Source organism: Parasteatoda tepidariorum, chromosome 3 (genome assembly GCF_982258835.1).
Source record: "Parasteatoda tepidariorum strain Cologne lab strain chromosome 3, Ptep-v5.0, whole genome shotgun sequence".
In the NCBI taxonomy this organism is placed as follows: Eukaryota; Metazoa; Arthropoda; class Arachnida; order Araneae; family Theridiidae; genus Parasteatoda; species Parasteatoda tepidariorum.
This window is the reverse complement of record NC_141757.1, coordinates 107,617,011-107,635,718: the sequence shown is the minus strand read 5'-3', so window position 1 is coordinate 107,635,718 and position 18,708 is coordinate 107,617,011. Positions and strand designations below refer to the sequence as shown.

The window sequence follows — 18,708 nt, the reverse complement described above, 5'->3', positions numbered from 1 at the left end:
AAAAAATAATTCATCCTAAATTAAATAAAAAAAATCTAACAAATAAATTTTTTTTAAAAAAACACACATATTATATATATATTAACACATTTCAAATTGAAAAAGAGAATTATTTATTTATACTTCGAGAAGAGCAGGAGAAAACAACCAACAAAGGCAATGTAACAAACTATTTTGCAAATCAAAGATTGAATAAAAAAAAAGAAAAAAACAGTAAAAGAGATCATTCGTTGAAATGCAGTCCTCATCATTTATATTTAAGACATCAGAATTTTTTAGACACTAACTTGAAGACAAAGGTTCGAACTAAACAAAAATGTGTACTCAACTTTTTTCAAAATACAAGAAACAAAAAAAAAAAAAAAAAAAAAAAACCCACAAATATTGTAATTTAAAAAATTTTATTCTACGTGAAAATTAAATTTGTTAATGTAATTTGTTAAGCATAAATAAATCTGTTATTGAAGTTGTTTTAGAAATCTAATGAATGATGCAAACTTTACGAATTTTTTGTTCTACTCTCGAAACAGTATAGCACCATTGTTTTAATGATATTCGACAGCAGGATGAGTTATGGAATTTCCCTCCACAAATGGAAATTGCAACGAAACTTTTCCCACTTTTCTATCTATTTTGTTGGTTTATTTTTACTGGATTGAAGTAGAAAAGGGAAATTTTCATCACACACTCAGACGCATTGAAAGCTCAGCTTTCAAAGATTGCACAAGGATTAACCAGTAAAAAATACAACCCACTATCAAGGAAAAGTCACTTCATTTCATTTCAAAGCTGCAGATATCGTTTGCAGCATAGTTTTTTCTTCTTCTTTTTTCAGTGACTAACGTAAATAAGTTACCCAATGAAATCACTGGCTTTAGTTGTTCCACTTGGAGTGAACACAGAAAAAAACAAAAACAAATAAAAGCAAAATGAATTTATAATGGTGGTTAGGGTCAGATCTTCATGTCTTTGGGTGCTCCAAGGGCTGTTATTGTTTTCTTAATGCGCAAAGCTGTAAGGCGGGCAGCAGCATTTTGATACCAGCATTCTTTCATTAACTTTGCCATCACTCGTAAATTCTGAAAAAACATTAGTGAATAATTATTTTAGTAGTTACATAGTTATAAACGTCTGAATATCTGAACCATATATCATATCTGAACCATATCTGTCATATCTGAACCAGAGCTTATTAAATTAACAGTCATGACCCTAAATGGGAACATATTTTGGGTCTCTTCAAACATGCATTAAAAGTTAGATAAATAATCCCAAGTATAAATAAATAATCCCAAGAAACTGAAGAGGTAAGATACTACCTGATAAAAGCTTCATTCGCTTCAAAAAAAAAAAAAAAAAAAAAATACAAATATGAAATAACAGTGTTTCAAGCGCTTCAAAAGAAAAAGAAAACGCTTTGAAGCGCTTGAAATATGCTGATTATTATTTCAATCAGTTAAAATGCATTTAAAGTGTTTTAATACTGTTAAAAAAAGCACTTGAAGCAGGCTGATTATTATTTCAATCAGTTAATATGCATTTAAAGTGTTTCAATACTGTAAAAAAAAAAGCACTTGAAACATGCAGATTATTATTTCAAATTTGTATTTTTTTTTAAAACGTTTCAATACTGAAAAAAAAAAATCTTTAAATTTTTTATTTTCATTTTTTTGATATTCTTTGAACTTAACTCTTGATTATATAGTATTATTAGACAGCATAATATATTTTTAGAAAAGGTAGAAAATAAAGTGTTCGCTCTATTTCATAAGGAGAAATAGTGTTTGAAATTTTTAAAACTTCTTTTAATTTTTACTGAAAACTTTAAAGCAATAAAATGATGCATTTTGTGTTATTGTGTAAGTCTTTAAAGGTACAAGTTCTTTAGTTTTTTTAAAAAATCTAATTTTATTACAGCTTAAATTGATGAAATCGGATTTGGATGACGCTAAAAAACTCTTTTAGCATTAATTGCATAAAAACAAATATACTTATCAAAAATCTAAAAACAGGCAACTGTATACTATTTAGCTACTTATCAAAAACTGTTAATTGCAGAATCATAATGGCATTATTTTGTCATGAAAAATGAGTAGTGAATCTAAACTACCGCAAGTTTTGTATCTCAAATTGTGATTAGGTGGCGGCCGTGTATTTTACATGAATCGAAAGATAATGTCGAATAGCGCAAATATCCATTATTAGTTTATTTGTGAAAATTAAATTAAAAGGATTAACGGCGTATTTAGAACTCCCGGTCTCCAACTACATTAAGTTACGATATCAGATGCAAAAACGCAGAATAAGCAACCTTTGATTGCCAAACAATCACAATCTGGAAGTCCCAAACTGTTATGCTAGAAAGACCGATCAAAAGTTAGGGACATTCAATGTTAACTTCAGTTTTTGAGATATTTATTAAACTACATAAGAAAATAAAATTTTTTTAAAGCAAATATAAAATTCGCCTATTTAAAGGTTTCAATGTAAAAATATTTTTTTATATCTTTTATAGACAATTTTTTTGAATTGCAAGGTACAAAAACATCTACGTAATTTTTAATTTTAAGAGTCAAGATCTAAAATTTGAAAGGAATGGGTGGATTAGATTTCAAATAAAATTTTAAAAATCGGATTTTTTTTTGTAATTTCATTACTTCAAAACTATTAATCTGGTTTTACTTAAATTATAAAACTTCTTCATTCAAAACTAAGTAGTTCAAAATGAAGTAAAAAATATATATATACTTTGCAACACAAAATTTTTTCGATCTTTTACAAAATAAAGCAGCAAAAATTATATTTTGCAGTAAACGAGATTTGCAATACAGTGCAAATATATTTAAATTTTTTTTCAACGCTCTATATACATAGCAAAACAGCCAAAAAGTGAAATTAACATTATGGGACCAAAACTTGCGTCCTCCAGCTTTAACTGTAACCATATTTTTAGATTGCGGCTTCTCCCTATATTTTGAATGTAAAGAATCCAAATCTTATGAAAAAAGATATAGTTATGTATGTGTATGGAACATGCGTAAAAAAAAAATATAAAAAAAAATGCAAGTCCTGAATAACTTTTGATTTAGTAAAAGGATCTTCACGTGTTAGGACTCAGTCTGAATTACTTAAAGACCGATAATATGTTAATTCATTAGTGCAAACGACATTTCATGTTGCAAAATCAGACACAAAACCTAATTTCTCTAAATAAACATACCTTTTCTTCGACGGATTTGGATTCTTATCCTCAAAATTGGCCCCAATTTTAGAAGTAGGGTCCTAATTATTTGGTCAGGGGAGCAGTCGAAATTTTGGAACTTTTAATATAAATTTGACATTTTGTGTATTTTGGGCAAAAAAAAATATTAATTTATTATTTTATTTAATAGTAGTCAAAAACATTTTAAATTTAAAGGTATACAATCAATTTAAAGAACATAATTTTATAATGCAAAATACAAAATTTGACCAAAATCGATCGCATAGTTGCTGAGAAATCGAATTTTAAATATTTTCTAAAAAACAACATAGGGCACATACACAACACAGGTATGTTATATTCCCTAGATTACTTTTTAAGAAATTAATATCATTGATATATTTTTTAAAGTATCACTAAATCTATTAAGATAATATGAAGGAGCTGCTACTGATTATGTTGAATAGAATAATAATTAAAAAAAAAACAGTATTTGAACTTACTTCTATAGAATGCCACCTATTTGGAACATTGGGCCTCTGCTTATCATCGCAGACAACTTTACGCATTTCTTCAATGGTGGGATCACAAGGAACCATATCAAAATATGGCATCTGGAAGTTTTCATAGATACCTAATAAAAAGAATATTAAACAAATAAAAAATCATACGAAATATGAACCACAGACTACAGCATTCCAAATAATAGTACATCGTTAGTATTTCGGGCGAAATTTTGACACTACAAGTTCTCACAAGAATCTACTACTACAAGTTATCACCTAGTCATAAGCTACGAGATTGCAATCGGAGCTGTGTAGTCAGAAGTTCGATTCTGCTTCGATATTAAGTACGATTTGAATTAAAAGGTATTTAATTCAAATTATTGTTGTAGAAAGGAATTTTAAAAACATATATTTGTATAAAATAATAAAATTGAGCAAAATTATTAGAAATGAGCTAGATATCACACTCTTATATTGCTACACATGCTGTAAATTGTTAATTAAAAGACATCAAATAACGCTAAAGTATGACATCTTCATATATAGAGACAAACGAAAGGGAAATCTTTTTTTATTTTTACATATATTACTAACATAATATTTTGATGTTAAATTTTTATTTGAATCTCAAGTTGAATTGTAACACAATGTATTTCAAATTCAAAATCTTCTATCATTCTTTTTTTTATTTTATCGTGTTAGGATGCTTATGGAAGAAACGGATAATAATTAATTGTTTATATTTTTCGATAATATTAATTAATAGCGGAAACAGTTTTTATGATTATACTTTATAATAGTTTTAATATTTTTTATTCCGAGCATAAAGTATTATTCTATTCTTTGTTTTATGTACAGAAAAAAAAAACGGTATAAATCAAAGAAAGAAAAATAAAATCTCAGGTTTTTAATTTTTTAAAAAATAAAACGGATTTTTTCCCCAACCCTGATCGGCCTTATACGAGCTTGCTAAGGAGACGACTTAGCAGTATTATACGTAGCCAGCAAAATCAAACATTAGCTAAAATTACCACCTACCCATTAACAATAACCACAGTACTGGCAATATATAAAGTTAGCAGAGACCTTAAGCACGCATAAATGATGCACAGCGATATACAGTTTGCATACCGATTCAGAGGCATTTCTATAGGAATATATTAGTTTTTGATAATAAGAAAAAGTACCTTCAATATTACACCGCCTCGCTATTTCCCATAAGACTAGACCATAGGCATAAACATCAGCTCTCTTGCAGGACTCGAAGGAGTTGAGGTTTATTGAGTTGTCCAGTACCTCAGGGGCAAGGTACCGTACTGTGCCTACTCGAGGATTAGGAGCTATATCTACAGTGTTCGTCATGGAATCGAAACGAACTGCTAAGCCAAGATCGGCAATGGCACAAGTGAGGTTTGTTTTGACAAGAATATTTTTACTCTTTAAATCTCTATGTGCAATGGCTGGTTTTCCTAAAACAACAAAAAAGAACAACATTTAGAACTCGAAAAGTTTCATACACAGAACATATATGTTACTGATACAGTTTGAAATTTGGCATTCCTATAAATCTCTATTTAGACATTTTATGGAAAACTGTTAGGCAAAGTATGAAACTATTAAACATTCCACATACTACCTAAGAATTCTACAGATCTGCCCTGATGACAAATCGGTAAAGTATAAAGACATCAGACATTCAATAAAATGCCGCACATTCATACATTGACAATAAATTGTATAGTTTTTTTTTTTAAACAACATCCTTATTTTTTGAGGAACGAATCCCTTTAAAATAATAGCTTTAGTAATTTATTTGACCTTTGATACCCTTTTTCATAATTAGCTTAAAAGGTATTTGAAATTCAGTGAAATACCAAGGTATTAGAAATGCCATAAGGCTAATTGGAATATCCAGCTCTCCGCAACATGTTGGGGTTGTTTTGCACAGCGTAAGGCTATTTGGAAAAGCTCTGTGAGCTGATTGCCTGAATTAAATCTCAGTCTGAAATAATTCAGGGTAATTGGGCAATAGTCGGATTTATTTCAGGTTATGATGTAGACATATATTCACTTATTAGACAAACGTCTACTCATTGTAATAGGCGTGAATCTCCCAGTTTCAGGCTTAATTATTAAATTGAAATATTCACTTATACAAAAAGATATAATGATATTTGCTTACAAAAACCTTGAAAATCTTACAATTTCATTTAAGTGTAATTATTATTATTTATGATTTAATTGTAGTTATTGTTAATTCTACTCATGCATAATGTTTCTTTTTGTAAAACTAGTAAGGACAAAAAAGCTTTCTTTATTTTATTACAACTGTTTAAAATTAAAACATAACAATAAAATAATAATGAAAATGCATAAAAAACAAGTATAACTATTACTAGTTTAGCAAAGAATTAATATTTGCCACTTTTTAAATTGTCTTGGTGAATAATGAGCAAAATCTCTTAGCTTACCTTAGGTTTTATTACGTGCATTTAAAGTAAAACTTCAAAGAAATTTAACAACAGTGTTTCGAGGTAACGCAATATTTTTATCGAGAGGTCAGTTTTTTACAAAAAATAATTATTACTTAGTTTATACAGACATGCAAACAGACGATCAGCTGAAAGAAACGCTTATACGCCAGAAATCACGAAATCAGCACATAAGAGAATAAAGTAAATAATTTTATGTGCAAGTCACAGTAACATGCAAAAAATAAATTATTAAAAAAAATAAAGCTGTTACACATTATGTCTAATTTAATTTCAGGATAAAAATGCATAGAATATAAAATGCTTATATGCAGTATATTTAACTGTAATTAATTTGTCATCTTTTAAATTTTAGAAATTAGATTTTCATGAAATCAGGATTATTATGAAAGCTTTCGATTTGTTATGAAACATTTTATTGTGGAATTTTATAAGAGTTCTATAGAATTATTTTACCTTTCTATAAAATTACAAACTGCATGATAGTTTGTATATAATTTTGAACTGCTATATATTACTTATAAGTTATTAACAGATATAATTCTGTAAAATTTAGAACTGTTTTCCAGTTCTATATAACTTTGCTAACTTCGGGCCCTATGACTTTTTCAAATTTTTATTCGATGTACAGTGCACAAAAAAAGAAAGTAAAAAAAAAAAAAAAAAAAAAAAAACGGAATACCCTGAATAATTTTTGATCTGAAGCTCTAGGACTCTATCTAATGGTTCGAGGGGGTGACCTCAAATAAGCTAATTAATAAGTGCAGACGATATTTCAAGTTACGAAATCAGACAAAAAGGAATAAACATATCTTTTTTCAACCGATTTGGATTTTTGACAATCCAAAATTTGGACCCTTAATGTTAATATTTATTACTTTTTGTGTATTTCGCAACGTCTTTAAAGCGAACTGAAAATTTTTTGCACATAAATATAAAATTCGTTTATGCAAAGATAATTCATTGCAAAAAGAAGTAAATATTTATTACTTTATCTAATAACAGTCGAATAAAATGTAAGATACACTTTTTTTACATCATTTTAAAGTAACCAATTTTACATGGCGAATTACAAAATTTGAGTGAAATCTGTTTAATATTTCCTGAGAAATCAATTTTTAAATATATGAATTTACTAAAATTCGATAAAATTGAACTGGATGTCCATAAAGTGTGTCGTTTATTTTCCAAGTCGGTTTTTTTAAAAATTATTTTTTTTGAACAAATTGGTGATATTGAATGAAAAATGTCTTTAAAATTAACACTTATCATTCAATAAAAACAATAAATGCAGTCAAAAGCATCTAAGTATAATCGAAACTAAATAAGTAACATACACTCTTAAATTTTAAATCGAATACTAAAAAAAAAAGATAATAAAGTTGATTTAAGCTTTTTACGGTATCTAAAATATAAATGGTTCCCTGTTAGTCCTATAACCACATTATAAAGGTGGTCATAAGGTCCTATAACATATTATAATAAATCCTATGTTAATCCTCTAGGTCTGTGTTTTTATGACTTAACACCGTTTCACATTAAGCCCTTGAGTAAAATACAAAACAAATTCAATCTTACTTCCCACAAAAACAATTGTCTGAAGAAAATCTGTCAGAATGATTTGTACACTGAGGAATAAATAGGGTCAAAACTACTACCAGGAGATGGTAAAATTTACCGTGTTTCTGGCTCTAATGGAACACTAAAAAGTTCGATACTTTTTATCGAAGCACTTTAGGAAAAATTACAATAAAATATTATTTTTAAATATATGTGATAAAATTTGGTAACTTTATCATGATACCTTAGAGCATGGCATAAAACCATTTATTCGGTTAAATTTACTTTACAGTTTTTTACTTTTTACTAATAAGAACTAAAATTTTGAAAAAAAAGAATTTCCGGTTAACCGCTACCGTATGGGGGGAAAATTACCTAATGAATGGTTTAAATACTATATTATTTAGTTTTATTAACCACAATAAAGGTTTTATTTTACCAGAATTGACGGTACACGGTATGGTCATTTTACCAGGATATTCTTTTCTCCGTATATATGAAACTTTTCGAAACAGATTTATTATACTTCAAAGTAACTTATAAAAAGAAGTGGTAGCGTGGATCACTCCAGGCTTTTTATGAAAATTTTTAAATAGTGAAAATTTACACATAATTTTAAAAATGTATGAAAATAGGGTCCAGTTTTTGGAATTTTGGGGAAAACTACAAAAACGATATATATATATATATATATATATATATATATATATATCCGTTAGTTCTTAAAATTATAACTTAAAGACTTTAAAGATTCCATTCTGCAAAAGAAGAGTTTGAGTGAGGTCCAATTTTTAAATGAAATCCTTTGATCCATTTTTAAGATAAAATTTTCGTTGAGAATCCGTTTTTCAAGATGTAGTGGGTCCATTAATGGAACCAAAATAATAAATCTCCGGGCAATGCGATTTACCTTCTGTCCCAAGGATTTCCATGTGCAGGTGTGCTAAGCCATTGGCTACGGAAAGAGCCATTTTATACATAGTGGCACTGTCTATAGAATTGTGACTGAGGTAATCAAATAAGGAACCATTTGGGTGGTACTCCGTGATGAGCCATAGCTGCGTCCACGTACCATTATCTGAAAACAAAAAATGCACAATTAACATTTGTGCATGAAACGTATCCCAAATGCGTTGACAGATAACATAAGAACAACACATAAAACATATACAAAAACTTGACTTTCCGCGTAAGCTTACCACCAGTAATGATTTAAGGCCTCACATACCTTTTAATAGGTAAAAAATGAGAGAAAACGAGCAATTTTCAATCATCTGCCAATTTTATAATAATTATTCTAAAAATACCAAATTTTGAAATATGACACTATACATAGTCTACATTTTGAAAACAATGCAAAAATTTTTTTCAAAAATTAAGAAATTTCTTAATTAATTGAAATTTTAATTCAATAAAATTTTTCTGTTTTTATTTGCGCGCAAGCTTCTGGAAAAAGTTTACATAATATTTGCTTGATTTTTTTTGTGAGTATAGAAATATATGGTAAAACTAAAATGACGAAGAATGAACAAATAATTTTACTTTTTTCTCTATGCAAAAATTTTTTTTAAAATTTATTAAAAAATTTTAACAAAAAAAATTGCTATTTCATTTTTTTAAATGTCAATACATTAATCCCACCTTCAAATGGCTTCGTTAATTTATAGAAACAGGTATTTGAGACCTGCTGTAAAAATTTTGTGCAATTCTAATCAATAGTTTTCGAGATATTGTGCGCGCAAGGTGTAAAAATAGCATTTTGAGATAAATGAGTTTAAACACAAAACAGGACATATTTTATTAAAGAAAATGTATGACTTATTTTTTCGATAACTTTTGATCTAATGCGAATTTTTTTATGCTTTTTTTCTTTCCAAATTTTCAGAAAGATCCATAGATTAGAATAAAATATTATTAAAAAAAAATCGATTTTTTGAAGCATTAAAAGGTATGTGAGGCCTTAACACTACTACTTTTAAAATAGCAAACAATATAGATTTATTGCTAGAGTTTTCTTCTTAAACTTGGTGCGATATTCTGAGAGATTAAATACTGCCAACTTAGCATGAGGTTATGATTCTCAAACCTCAGATATTATTTTTACTCTCCGACAACAAAGCTATTATTCCCAACTTTTTTTTCGCAACAGTGGATAGCATAATCAACATTAATACACAATATATTAGAATAATAAATACGCGATTTAGAACTTATGCCGCCATTTTGAAATTCTTCATTTTATATGTGTTAGCGTCTTTAGCATGCACCCCCCTCCCTCACAAAAAAACATACATCAAATTTGTTCTCAAACAATTAAATGCGTGGAGTATAAAGGAATCAAATTAGAAATCAGCGGAATTTTATCGAATAGCCTAGTAGAAGGCCGTATTTAAATAGCATTTTCAAAAAACTCAAATTTCCGTGTTCTACATGTTATGTCAATATAAGAATAGAAAACTAATTAATTCTGTTAAGTCTTTAAATAAAACCCAATATAGTTGTAAAAATATGTTTTTTTAAGGCAGCTTTCTGTTGATTACATGCGTTCTCAGAGCTTAACTATTCAATTGCCAATCGATGAAGCACGTGTATCTATTTTGCTTTTATAAGTCATCTTTACGTTATGTGGAAATCTAAAGAAATAATATCATTCATCACGTTGTAATACATAAATCTTTCAACCAGTAGGCTTAAAATAAGTTATTACTTTCTGTATATGAACCTTTAAATAGGAAGAATGTATATACTGACCTTTATTATCGGCCGCTATGAAGCCGAGTATGTTTTCGTGCCTTAGCATGACTGTCTGATATATTTGTACTTCCCTGAACCAGGATTTCTCGTCTCTCGAGGAGAATACTTTAACTGCAACTGTGTCTCCCAAGTACCTGCCTTTCCATACTTCACCATAGCGTCCCTTTCCTACGCATTCACTCAGTGCTATCGTCCTAGCTATGGTTCTTTGGAGTAGGAGAGGCAAACCTATTGGGAGGAAATAAAAGCTCATAAGTATAGAGCATTATTAAAAAAAAATTATTCTAAATAAGTTTGGCGTTAATTTATGAAGCTCCGAGACCGATGAATTTTTATCAGTGCCCAAGATTTGAGTGGGATTAAGTCCAAGATTTATTGTCTTGCCACATAGAGCATTGCGGTCTCAACAAAGAAATTAATTCTTGTAAATAAGTCAAGGTACGTAGCCAAATCTTTCAACAAAAAATAAGCACCTTTAAAGCACTTTTCAAGCACTCAAATAATATTTTTAAGCACTTTAAAAAATGTCATAATTAGGCAGGGTTGGAAAGTTTTTGACAATTGACAGTTTTATCTGGTTTTAACCATCATGTCAAAAAAAAAAAATCTTTTGGAATTTTTTTTGACGAGTGTCAAAATTTTTGAATAATATAAATCGAATGGTGTTTTCATGCGCTACGGACTGACGATGAGCCGAAATAGATTGGTGTTGAATTAATTGTGAAAATGTTGAATAGAACAATGTGAACAGTGTCTTTCTGCATAATTCGTAGCGAAAATCAACATGGTAAAGATCTCAATTTGGAAAAGGAAAAATTAAGCACTTTTTAAAAACACCCAATGAAAACAGCACCTTAAGGGCATTTAAAAAATGAAAATCAAAAATAAGCACCTTTTAGCACTTTTTAAAAACGCTACTTACCCTGTGTAAATAAGTTATGATACACAAAAATGTATTTTGTTTGAGAATTATTTATCAAGTATTATTCAAATGAGCTAATTTAATAGTCAACTCTTATTAAAATAGCAAATAGATTTTTGTTGCAATTAAAAAAAAAAAAAAATTGTTGGTTTACGAGCTGAACAATCGTTCATTGCCTAATAAAAAATGAAATATCTTACATTTACTTGTTTATCTATGCAGTTTTTTTTTCAAACAAATTTCATTTTTTATTCTTATGAACCCGCCATTTCTCTACAGATATATTATAAAAGACTATTTAATTCAATCAATAGCAATCTTAATAGACTGTTAGGTGGCGCTGACTACTTGCAATCTTCGTAAAGTCTCGTCTTTACGTGATTTGATCTAGGTTGGGTCTTCGATAATCTTTTGGGTTTATCTATGATATAAAATAAAGTAATGATGATAACAACAAAACTAGTAAAGGGAATGAGCAACAAAAAATATCCCACAATAGTTCTCTGTGGTTTTGAGATTTGTCAATAGTTATTTTAAGCTCGATTCTGGTGACTAATCCTAGTAAACGAGTTACGTGCTTTATGTGTTCAAAAAGTATTATTTGTCTGTAATGGAAGTTTTATGTAACAAGTATTGAAGAAAAGGCTAAGTAGATATCATAGGAAATTTTTATATCTTACTTTAAATTTAGTATACAGGTTGAGGCGAAAAAACCGAACAAACAATTTTTAATATAACTTCATTAAAAATAAATAGATTAACAAAACATAACGAATAATAATATGAGTAGACTTTTACTGATAAATAAATTTAATTGGTTTCAAATAGACCGCCTTTCGAGGCGATGCAGAGGCGCAAACGCTTATTGAAATTTTCAGCAAAAGGGCGCAAGAATTTTATCCCATTCCAAGACTCCGTCGGCATATGAATTATGCTTTTTTACAAATAATATGCAATTTTCATAACTGCAGTGAGTTTGCTACAGTTACTCACGACTGTTAGGACAAGTTTATTCTAAAGCCAGCGCTATGCTTATGCTGAAAATGGCGCAAAACGTCAGTATGGTGAAAAGCCAGAGTTTTTATGCTTTATTTGATTTTTTTTTATTGCCTTACCCTGACAAACGTTTTAAGAGTATTACACTCAAGATTATAAAACCAACGAACATTAACACGCACCCGTTCAGCATTACTTGCACCGTCATTGATCAAATACCAGCTACTTTGCCATAATCAATTATTTACAAGCGACGAATTTTCGCCGATTGACTGTAAAATGACGAATTCAAGGATCTATTTACAACTAAAAAATCTATTCATCAGGACACAACGGAATATCAAGCTATTAGGATATAAAAAATAATCTATTAAGCCTAATTTAAAAACGTTATTTATCACTACACCAGTGTCATTAACACATACCAATGTGTGTTTTTTTTCTTTCATTTCCTTAAATTATAAAGAAAAGGGCATTTGAGAGGAAAAAAATGTGTCATATAAAAATTGGTTAATTCGTGCAAACTTAGTAAAGCGATGTACAAGATGAAAATGGTTAATGATTATACCGTAATAAGATTGCAGCAAATTTTACAGGGTTCCCACTCTATGACGAGATTGAAATTCAAGGACTTTCCAGGACTTTTCAAGGACCTCAACAAAATTTTCAAGGACCTTAATCTAAGACCAATTTTAAAAATTATTCTCTTCTATTTTACTAGAAGCAACAATGCTTGTTGTAGCAATAATTAATTTCAAATGTAATACCTAAATGCTTTGCCTATATAGAGAGAAGAGAGTATATGTATTATGGACTAAAATTAATATTTTTTTTAAAAACAACCCTACTGGTTTTACATATTAATTCACAAAATCATTTTCAGCACAATCTATAACTAATGGTAATGAGGTGTTAATGGTGAAATCCTTTAATCCTGTGTATTTCCAAGTGAAGGCTGCATGAAAGACAGAGCTAAATCTTAGGTATTCCATATTCCATGACTATTCCATAACCCCTCCTCTACTCTATTAAACATCGTTTCTGAAATTATTCATCCATAATTTACGCAACCTTCTCTAAATGTTATGCAGCAACAATTCTTTCTGAAAATAAAAATTAGAAGGAACATATCCCATTTTCACCATGTTTAAAAGCATTATTCGTTATGTGTAATCCACAACTGCCAATGAATATGACCTGGTGGGAATATTTCTCTTTTAATTCACACTGAAGCTTCTAATAGAATTTCCAATTGACATAGGGTCCATCCATGGATAATTGAAGTATTTTAGAGAGCTTTTAACCATCATCCATGCATTTGTAAAAAGAGGACAAAATATTTTCTGCAGTTCCATGATCCATAAATTGGGAGGTAAGATACTTAGTGCAAACTTTATTATCAATTCCTTACCATAATGTCCATCTGCTTAGATTGTAGAGACTGACTTAACGTCTCATCAAAGAGTACAGTGTAGCAATCAACATTCTTCAGCTCATTTATAAGAATCCCTTTGAAGTATAGTGCCAATCCAAAGGAGCCCAAATAGGCTCACTTTGTGGTACTACAAAAAAAATTGTCTCGCTATACAGCTATCAGCAAAAATTTTGGAGAACAATTTACTAATCCCTTCACAGGAGTTACATGAATAATTACTAGTGATGCACTTCAGACTCCAGAGAATTTCAGCATCAAGCACATTCCTTTTGACCAGATAAGAAGACAATGTTACCTCGGCCACTAAAGTTTCTGTTTCACATGGGGCACACGATGTTGAAGGAGTATTTACACCAGATGAATTAGATGTTGATGTCTTTGGAAAAAGAGAACTCAGGGCATGAGACTGCTTTTTTGTTTTACCTTTCTTTGATGTGTGATTTCAGAGCAGATTCTTCCATTTTCGCAATATCGATCTCCTTCATGCATAATCGGCACTTGGCTCTGAACTTCTTTTCGGGCATCGATAAAATCCATTCTTTATAAGCTTGATTATCCATCCATTGGGGATTAAAATAGCACTTCCCAGGCATAACTAGTCTAAACTACATAACACAAATACGAAGCCGTGCCTTTGCGAATACGCTTTACAATAAAGTTTTGAAATGACGCAAATGTAAGGACAAGTGCGGATGGTAAAACGGCAAATTTATTGAAAACTACATGGTACATATTGTTACGAAATTCGAGAGTATTCCAGTTTTGATAAGAAAAAAGATCTAAGCATATGCGACAGAAGATGAAGTGGAGTCCTGCCCCGAACGCATTGATTGTCTGCTGTGCTCCGCGCGCTTGGCAGACACCAAGACGCTAGGCCCGGTTAGAAACGGTGGCGTTAAAAACCACGTGAGAGAGCTCGGGAAAAAAACAGAAAGAACGAGAAAGATCCGCGGGTGTTTTATAAAAAGGGCCGCCGGCAGTATTGGACAAATTCAAGGACCTATCGAGTTTTTCAAGGACCTAAGACGTTTTTCAAGCACTTTCAAGGACCTAAATTTAGCAAAAAAAAAATCAAGGACTTTCAAGGACTCTCAAGGACCGTGGGAACCCTGTTTTATACAAAGCTCTTAATAGGCGCTTAATGTCGAATTAAAAAAGCATTCTACAATGCTCAAGGCTAATTAGAAAAGTATTCTAATTTGGCTGACACCTTTTAGGCTTATTTCAATAAGTCTATATGCTTTCAAACTAATTAAAAAATGTGTAAAACTATTAACCAACACACTTGCTTAGGTTTATTGCAATGAACTTTTAAAAAGCCTACGCACCATAAGCCTTACCTATGCTATGCTTATTGCAAACAGTTCAAAATAAATCAGCAGGCTAATGGAGCAAGATATTTTCCGATTAGCTAAAGGCATATGAGCTCACTGCAGTAAGCCTAATTGATTTGGAAACATTGGATGCTTTTTCAATCAGCCTGGCTGTTTATAAATACCGGGATAATTTAATGAGTCTCTGCAACATAAACCAAATGGAGACGGATGAGATACTCACCAGAGCCTGAACCTGATGTTGTACCATTGATCATGTCTTTGATCGTAGGATCCATGAGTGGGATCATGTTTTCGTGGTTGGCTTCAATGTCTGACCGTGCTTGCCTGAGCTTGTCTTTTTGGTACCACAGGCACAGAACGAATATGAGAATGGCTAACAGTAGGACGACAGGACACATAACAAAGAGGGCGGTCTCGTAAACGCCGAACGTGACCTCATTCGTGACTTCTAGAAAGAATATAATTGAAATTATACATTGAGAACACCAAAGTGCATCGTACAAGTATTAAAATGTCAAGAACAATTTCTTTTCAGGGTGCGTAGCCAGATTTTTTCAACAAAAAATAAGCACCTTTTAAGTATTTTTAAGCACTCAAAAAATATTTTTAATCACTTCCCCCCCTTCCCCCAAAAAATCTAAATTAGAATCTGCGCAGTAATAAAATTTTTTTCTTCTTCTATAGTTTAAAGTTCTTAATTTATAAACATAAAATCAATAAAAATCACAAACATTTTCAAAAACTTTACTACATAATAATGATAAAATAACTAGTTTCTGATAAATATTGCAAAGAAAATTGCGAAAATTATGTATTTTTTGTAAATTTAGGACGACAATCGATACGGCAAAGAAAAAATCTCTTTTTAAAAGATATAAAATTAAGCACTTTTTACAAACCCCGAATTAAAAAAGCACCCTGAAGCACTTTTTAAAAACGCTACGCACCCTGTTTTTACGTTTATAAAAAAAAGAGAAATCAAACAAAAAATGATATGCAAATAATTTAATAGCACACTCACTAGTACCATTAGTAATTCACTAGTACCAAAATAACCATTTTGAACTTTCTTGTAAAACATATGAATAAATAAAAATAATTATTTTTTTTAATTACTAATGGCATTTTTTATTTGACAGAGGTTAGAAAGATGAATAAAATTTAAAGTATATAATTATAAACATCCAATCACCAATCTAAGTTGTATGCTAAAGTAATTCCATTTTAATTTATCGTTATTAAGCATGACAGAAAAAGAAACATTCAGGCAGTACTAAAAATTAAGTAAATATTTTCACTGGTCCAAAGAATCAGTAACTCAAGGATAATAATAGTCAGTGAATATTCTTACAGGTCCGTTTACATCTCTGAAAGGCCCGCAGTGGACTGATCTTAAAGACACGGTTCCGAGTAGAACACCGAAGTCAAGCATCTTAAAGACACTGTTCCCAGTAGAACATCGAAGTCAAACATCTTAAAGACACGGTTCCCAGTAAACACCGAAGTTAAACATCTTAAATACACTGTTAACAGTAGAACACCGAAGTCAAGCATCTTAAAGACACGGTTCCCAGTAGAACACCGAAGCTAAGCATCTTAAAGACACTGTTCCCAGTAGAACACCGAAGTTAAGCATCACTGGCTGCGGTCAGCAAGCGGATGGGTGACCACTATGATCAGCCTGCGAAAGGACCGAGGGTGCGCGGCATGGGTCTTCGTTAAACTGTTCTATCGCAAAGTGCTTGACGTGCGTAGGTCGTTGGGCTACCCAAGCAGAGGAGCCATCCCCTCTGCAGAATCACCATTGCGATGGCATGTCTTCGGATCATCTTCAGGGATGTTACCTAGACCATCGCCAATAGCTAATAGTGTGACGGAAATAAAGTACCTAACCTACATCTCTATAAGACTTTTTTTTAAAAAAAAGGTGACTGAAACACAGAATGAAACACGAAACCAAAAATAAAAAAACCGAAACAGTATACCATTCTTTACATCAATTGCTGGTCCCGGGGATCGCAGATAAATTATTTTTGTGGGTCAGAGTTAAATTTTATTGATCCCGGACCACCGTTCCATTTCGAGTTCTTACATTTATTAAAGTATAATTATAAAGATTACATAATACATTCCAGAAAAGATATCACGTATTCAGGGCAACTATATTATTATTCAGGTTAAGTTAAATTAAAATAAGTATTTTATGTTTCTAAAAATTAAAATTTGTATATAACCAAGATTCAGCATAATTTTTTTTAAAAAAATATATATATATATTTCTTGTAGAATTAAATTTCTATAGTACATTTTTTTCTCCTTCCTATTTTTTTTTCTTCTTTTTTTTAAAGGAGTACTTAGTCTTCTTCCCTATTATTTCTAGATTTCTATCCTATGATCCTTTGTTGCTGGTTTGGGTGGTGACCAATTATGCCTTATGCAGCTGTCAGCGAATGATAAATGAGGGAGAGTTAGTTGAGGTTCCAGAGACAATTACGATTCTGGGCACAAGTTAAATGCAAGAATTTTTTTAAAAAAAATATTTTCTTCTTCCAGTTTTTTTTATTATTATAACCATACGACAAAATTTCTGATTCCAGTCGTTTCTTTTAAATGAAACCGACACATCAAAAGGAAGTATCACCATCAGAATAGTTTAATAGGCAGTTTATTATTATTTTTCAAACTTACGTTTGCAACACTATAATTTAAAGGCGGCAAATGCACATTCTGTAAGAATTTTTTAGATTATAGACGAGCAAAATCTTAACTCCCCCCCTCACCCTTTCAAGTAGACCTTGACCTCTTCGGTGATGTTTTATTAAAATAACAAGCCGCCTTTGTCGATCAGCTTGATCACCTTTCAAAAATATCTTGTGCTATATATAAACTTTAAGCCAACTAAAAAGTAAATTTCTTAAACAAAAGACAACATATACAAAACACTCCTACGGCCTATGATCCTATATGGTAGTGAGTCCTGGGCTCTTAATAAAAAAGAGAACAAATTGCTGATTTTTGAGAGAGGGATACTTTTGGTGCAGTCTATGAGAATAACAAATGGCGCACCCTTTACAATCTTGAGTTATATAAAAAGTATAAACAACCAGACATAGTTCATGTTATTAAGACCAATCGCATTCGATGGCTGGAATTCTATGTAAATGTTGTGATTTATATTTGCAGACACTTTCTCTTATTTCTGTTACTTTATTAATCTATTTTATTTTGTTATTTTTGTCATCAAATCAAGTGCGAGCTTATAAAATGATTATCTCGACTGAGCTGTTCTTTTTCTTTGACAACAACGTATAAATAAAAGCACAATAATAATATACACCGAAGAGCCATTACATTATGACCACCCTGTTAATAACATGTAGGACCACCTTTAGCCCTCAGAAATGCTAGCACCCGCCGTGGCATTGTTTACACAAGGTTCTGATAGGTAGTCTGAGGTATCTGGTACCAAGCGCTCACCAACTGGTCCTGCATTCCATCACATTG

The 18,708-nt window shown here is 30.6% G+C and overlaps 1 protein-coding gene across 11 annotated transcripts in view; it reads right to left on the bottom strand.

The window, feature by feature from the left end:
- Positions 1-384: 384 nt before the first annotated feature.
- LOC107453971 (TGF-beta receptor type-1) overlaps positions 385-18,708 on the bottom strand; it is a 755,412-nt gene continuing 737,088 nt past the window's right edge. For all 11 annotated transcript variants that reach the window (XM_016070992.5, XM_087159876.1, XM_043045483.3 and 8 more), the window contains 6 exons: positions 15,425-15,652; positions 10,512-10,742; positions 8,671-8,838; positions 4,896-5,177; positions 3,706-3,836; positions 385-1,079 (listed from right to left, as the gene is read on the bottom strand). In XM_016070992.5, coding sequence (XP_015926478.1) covers positions 954-1,079; positions 3,706-3,836; positions 4,896-5,177; positions 8,671-8,838; positions 10,512-10,742; positions 15,425-15,652 — 1,166 coding nt within the window. In that variant the 3' untranslated portion in view covers positions 385-953. The remainder of the gene's footprint in view (positions 1,080-3,705; positions 3,837-4,895; positions 5,178-8,670; positions 8,839-10,511; positions 10,743-15,424; positions 15,653-18,708) is intronic.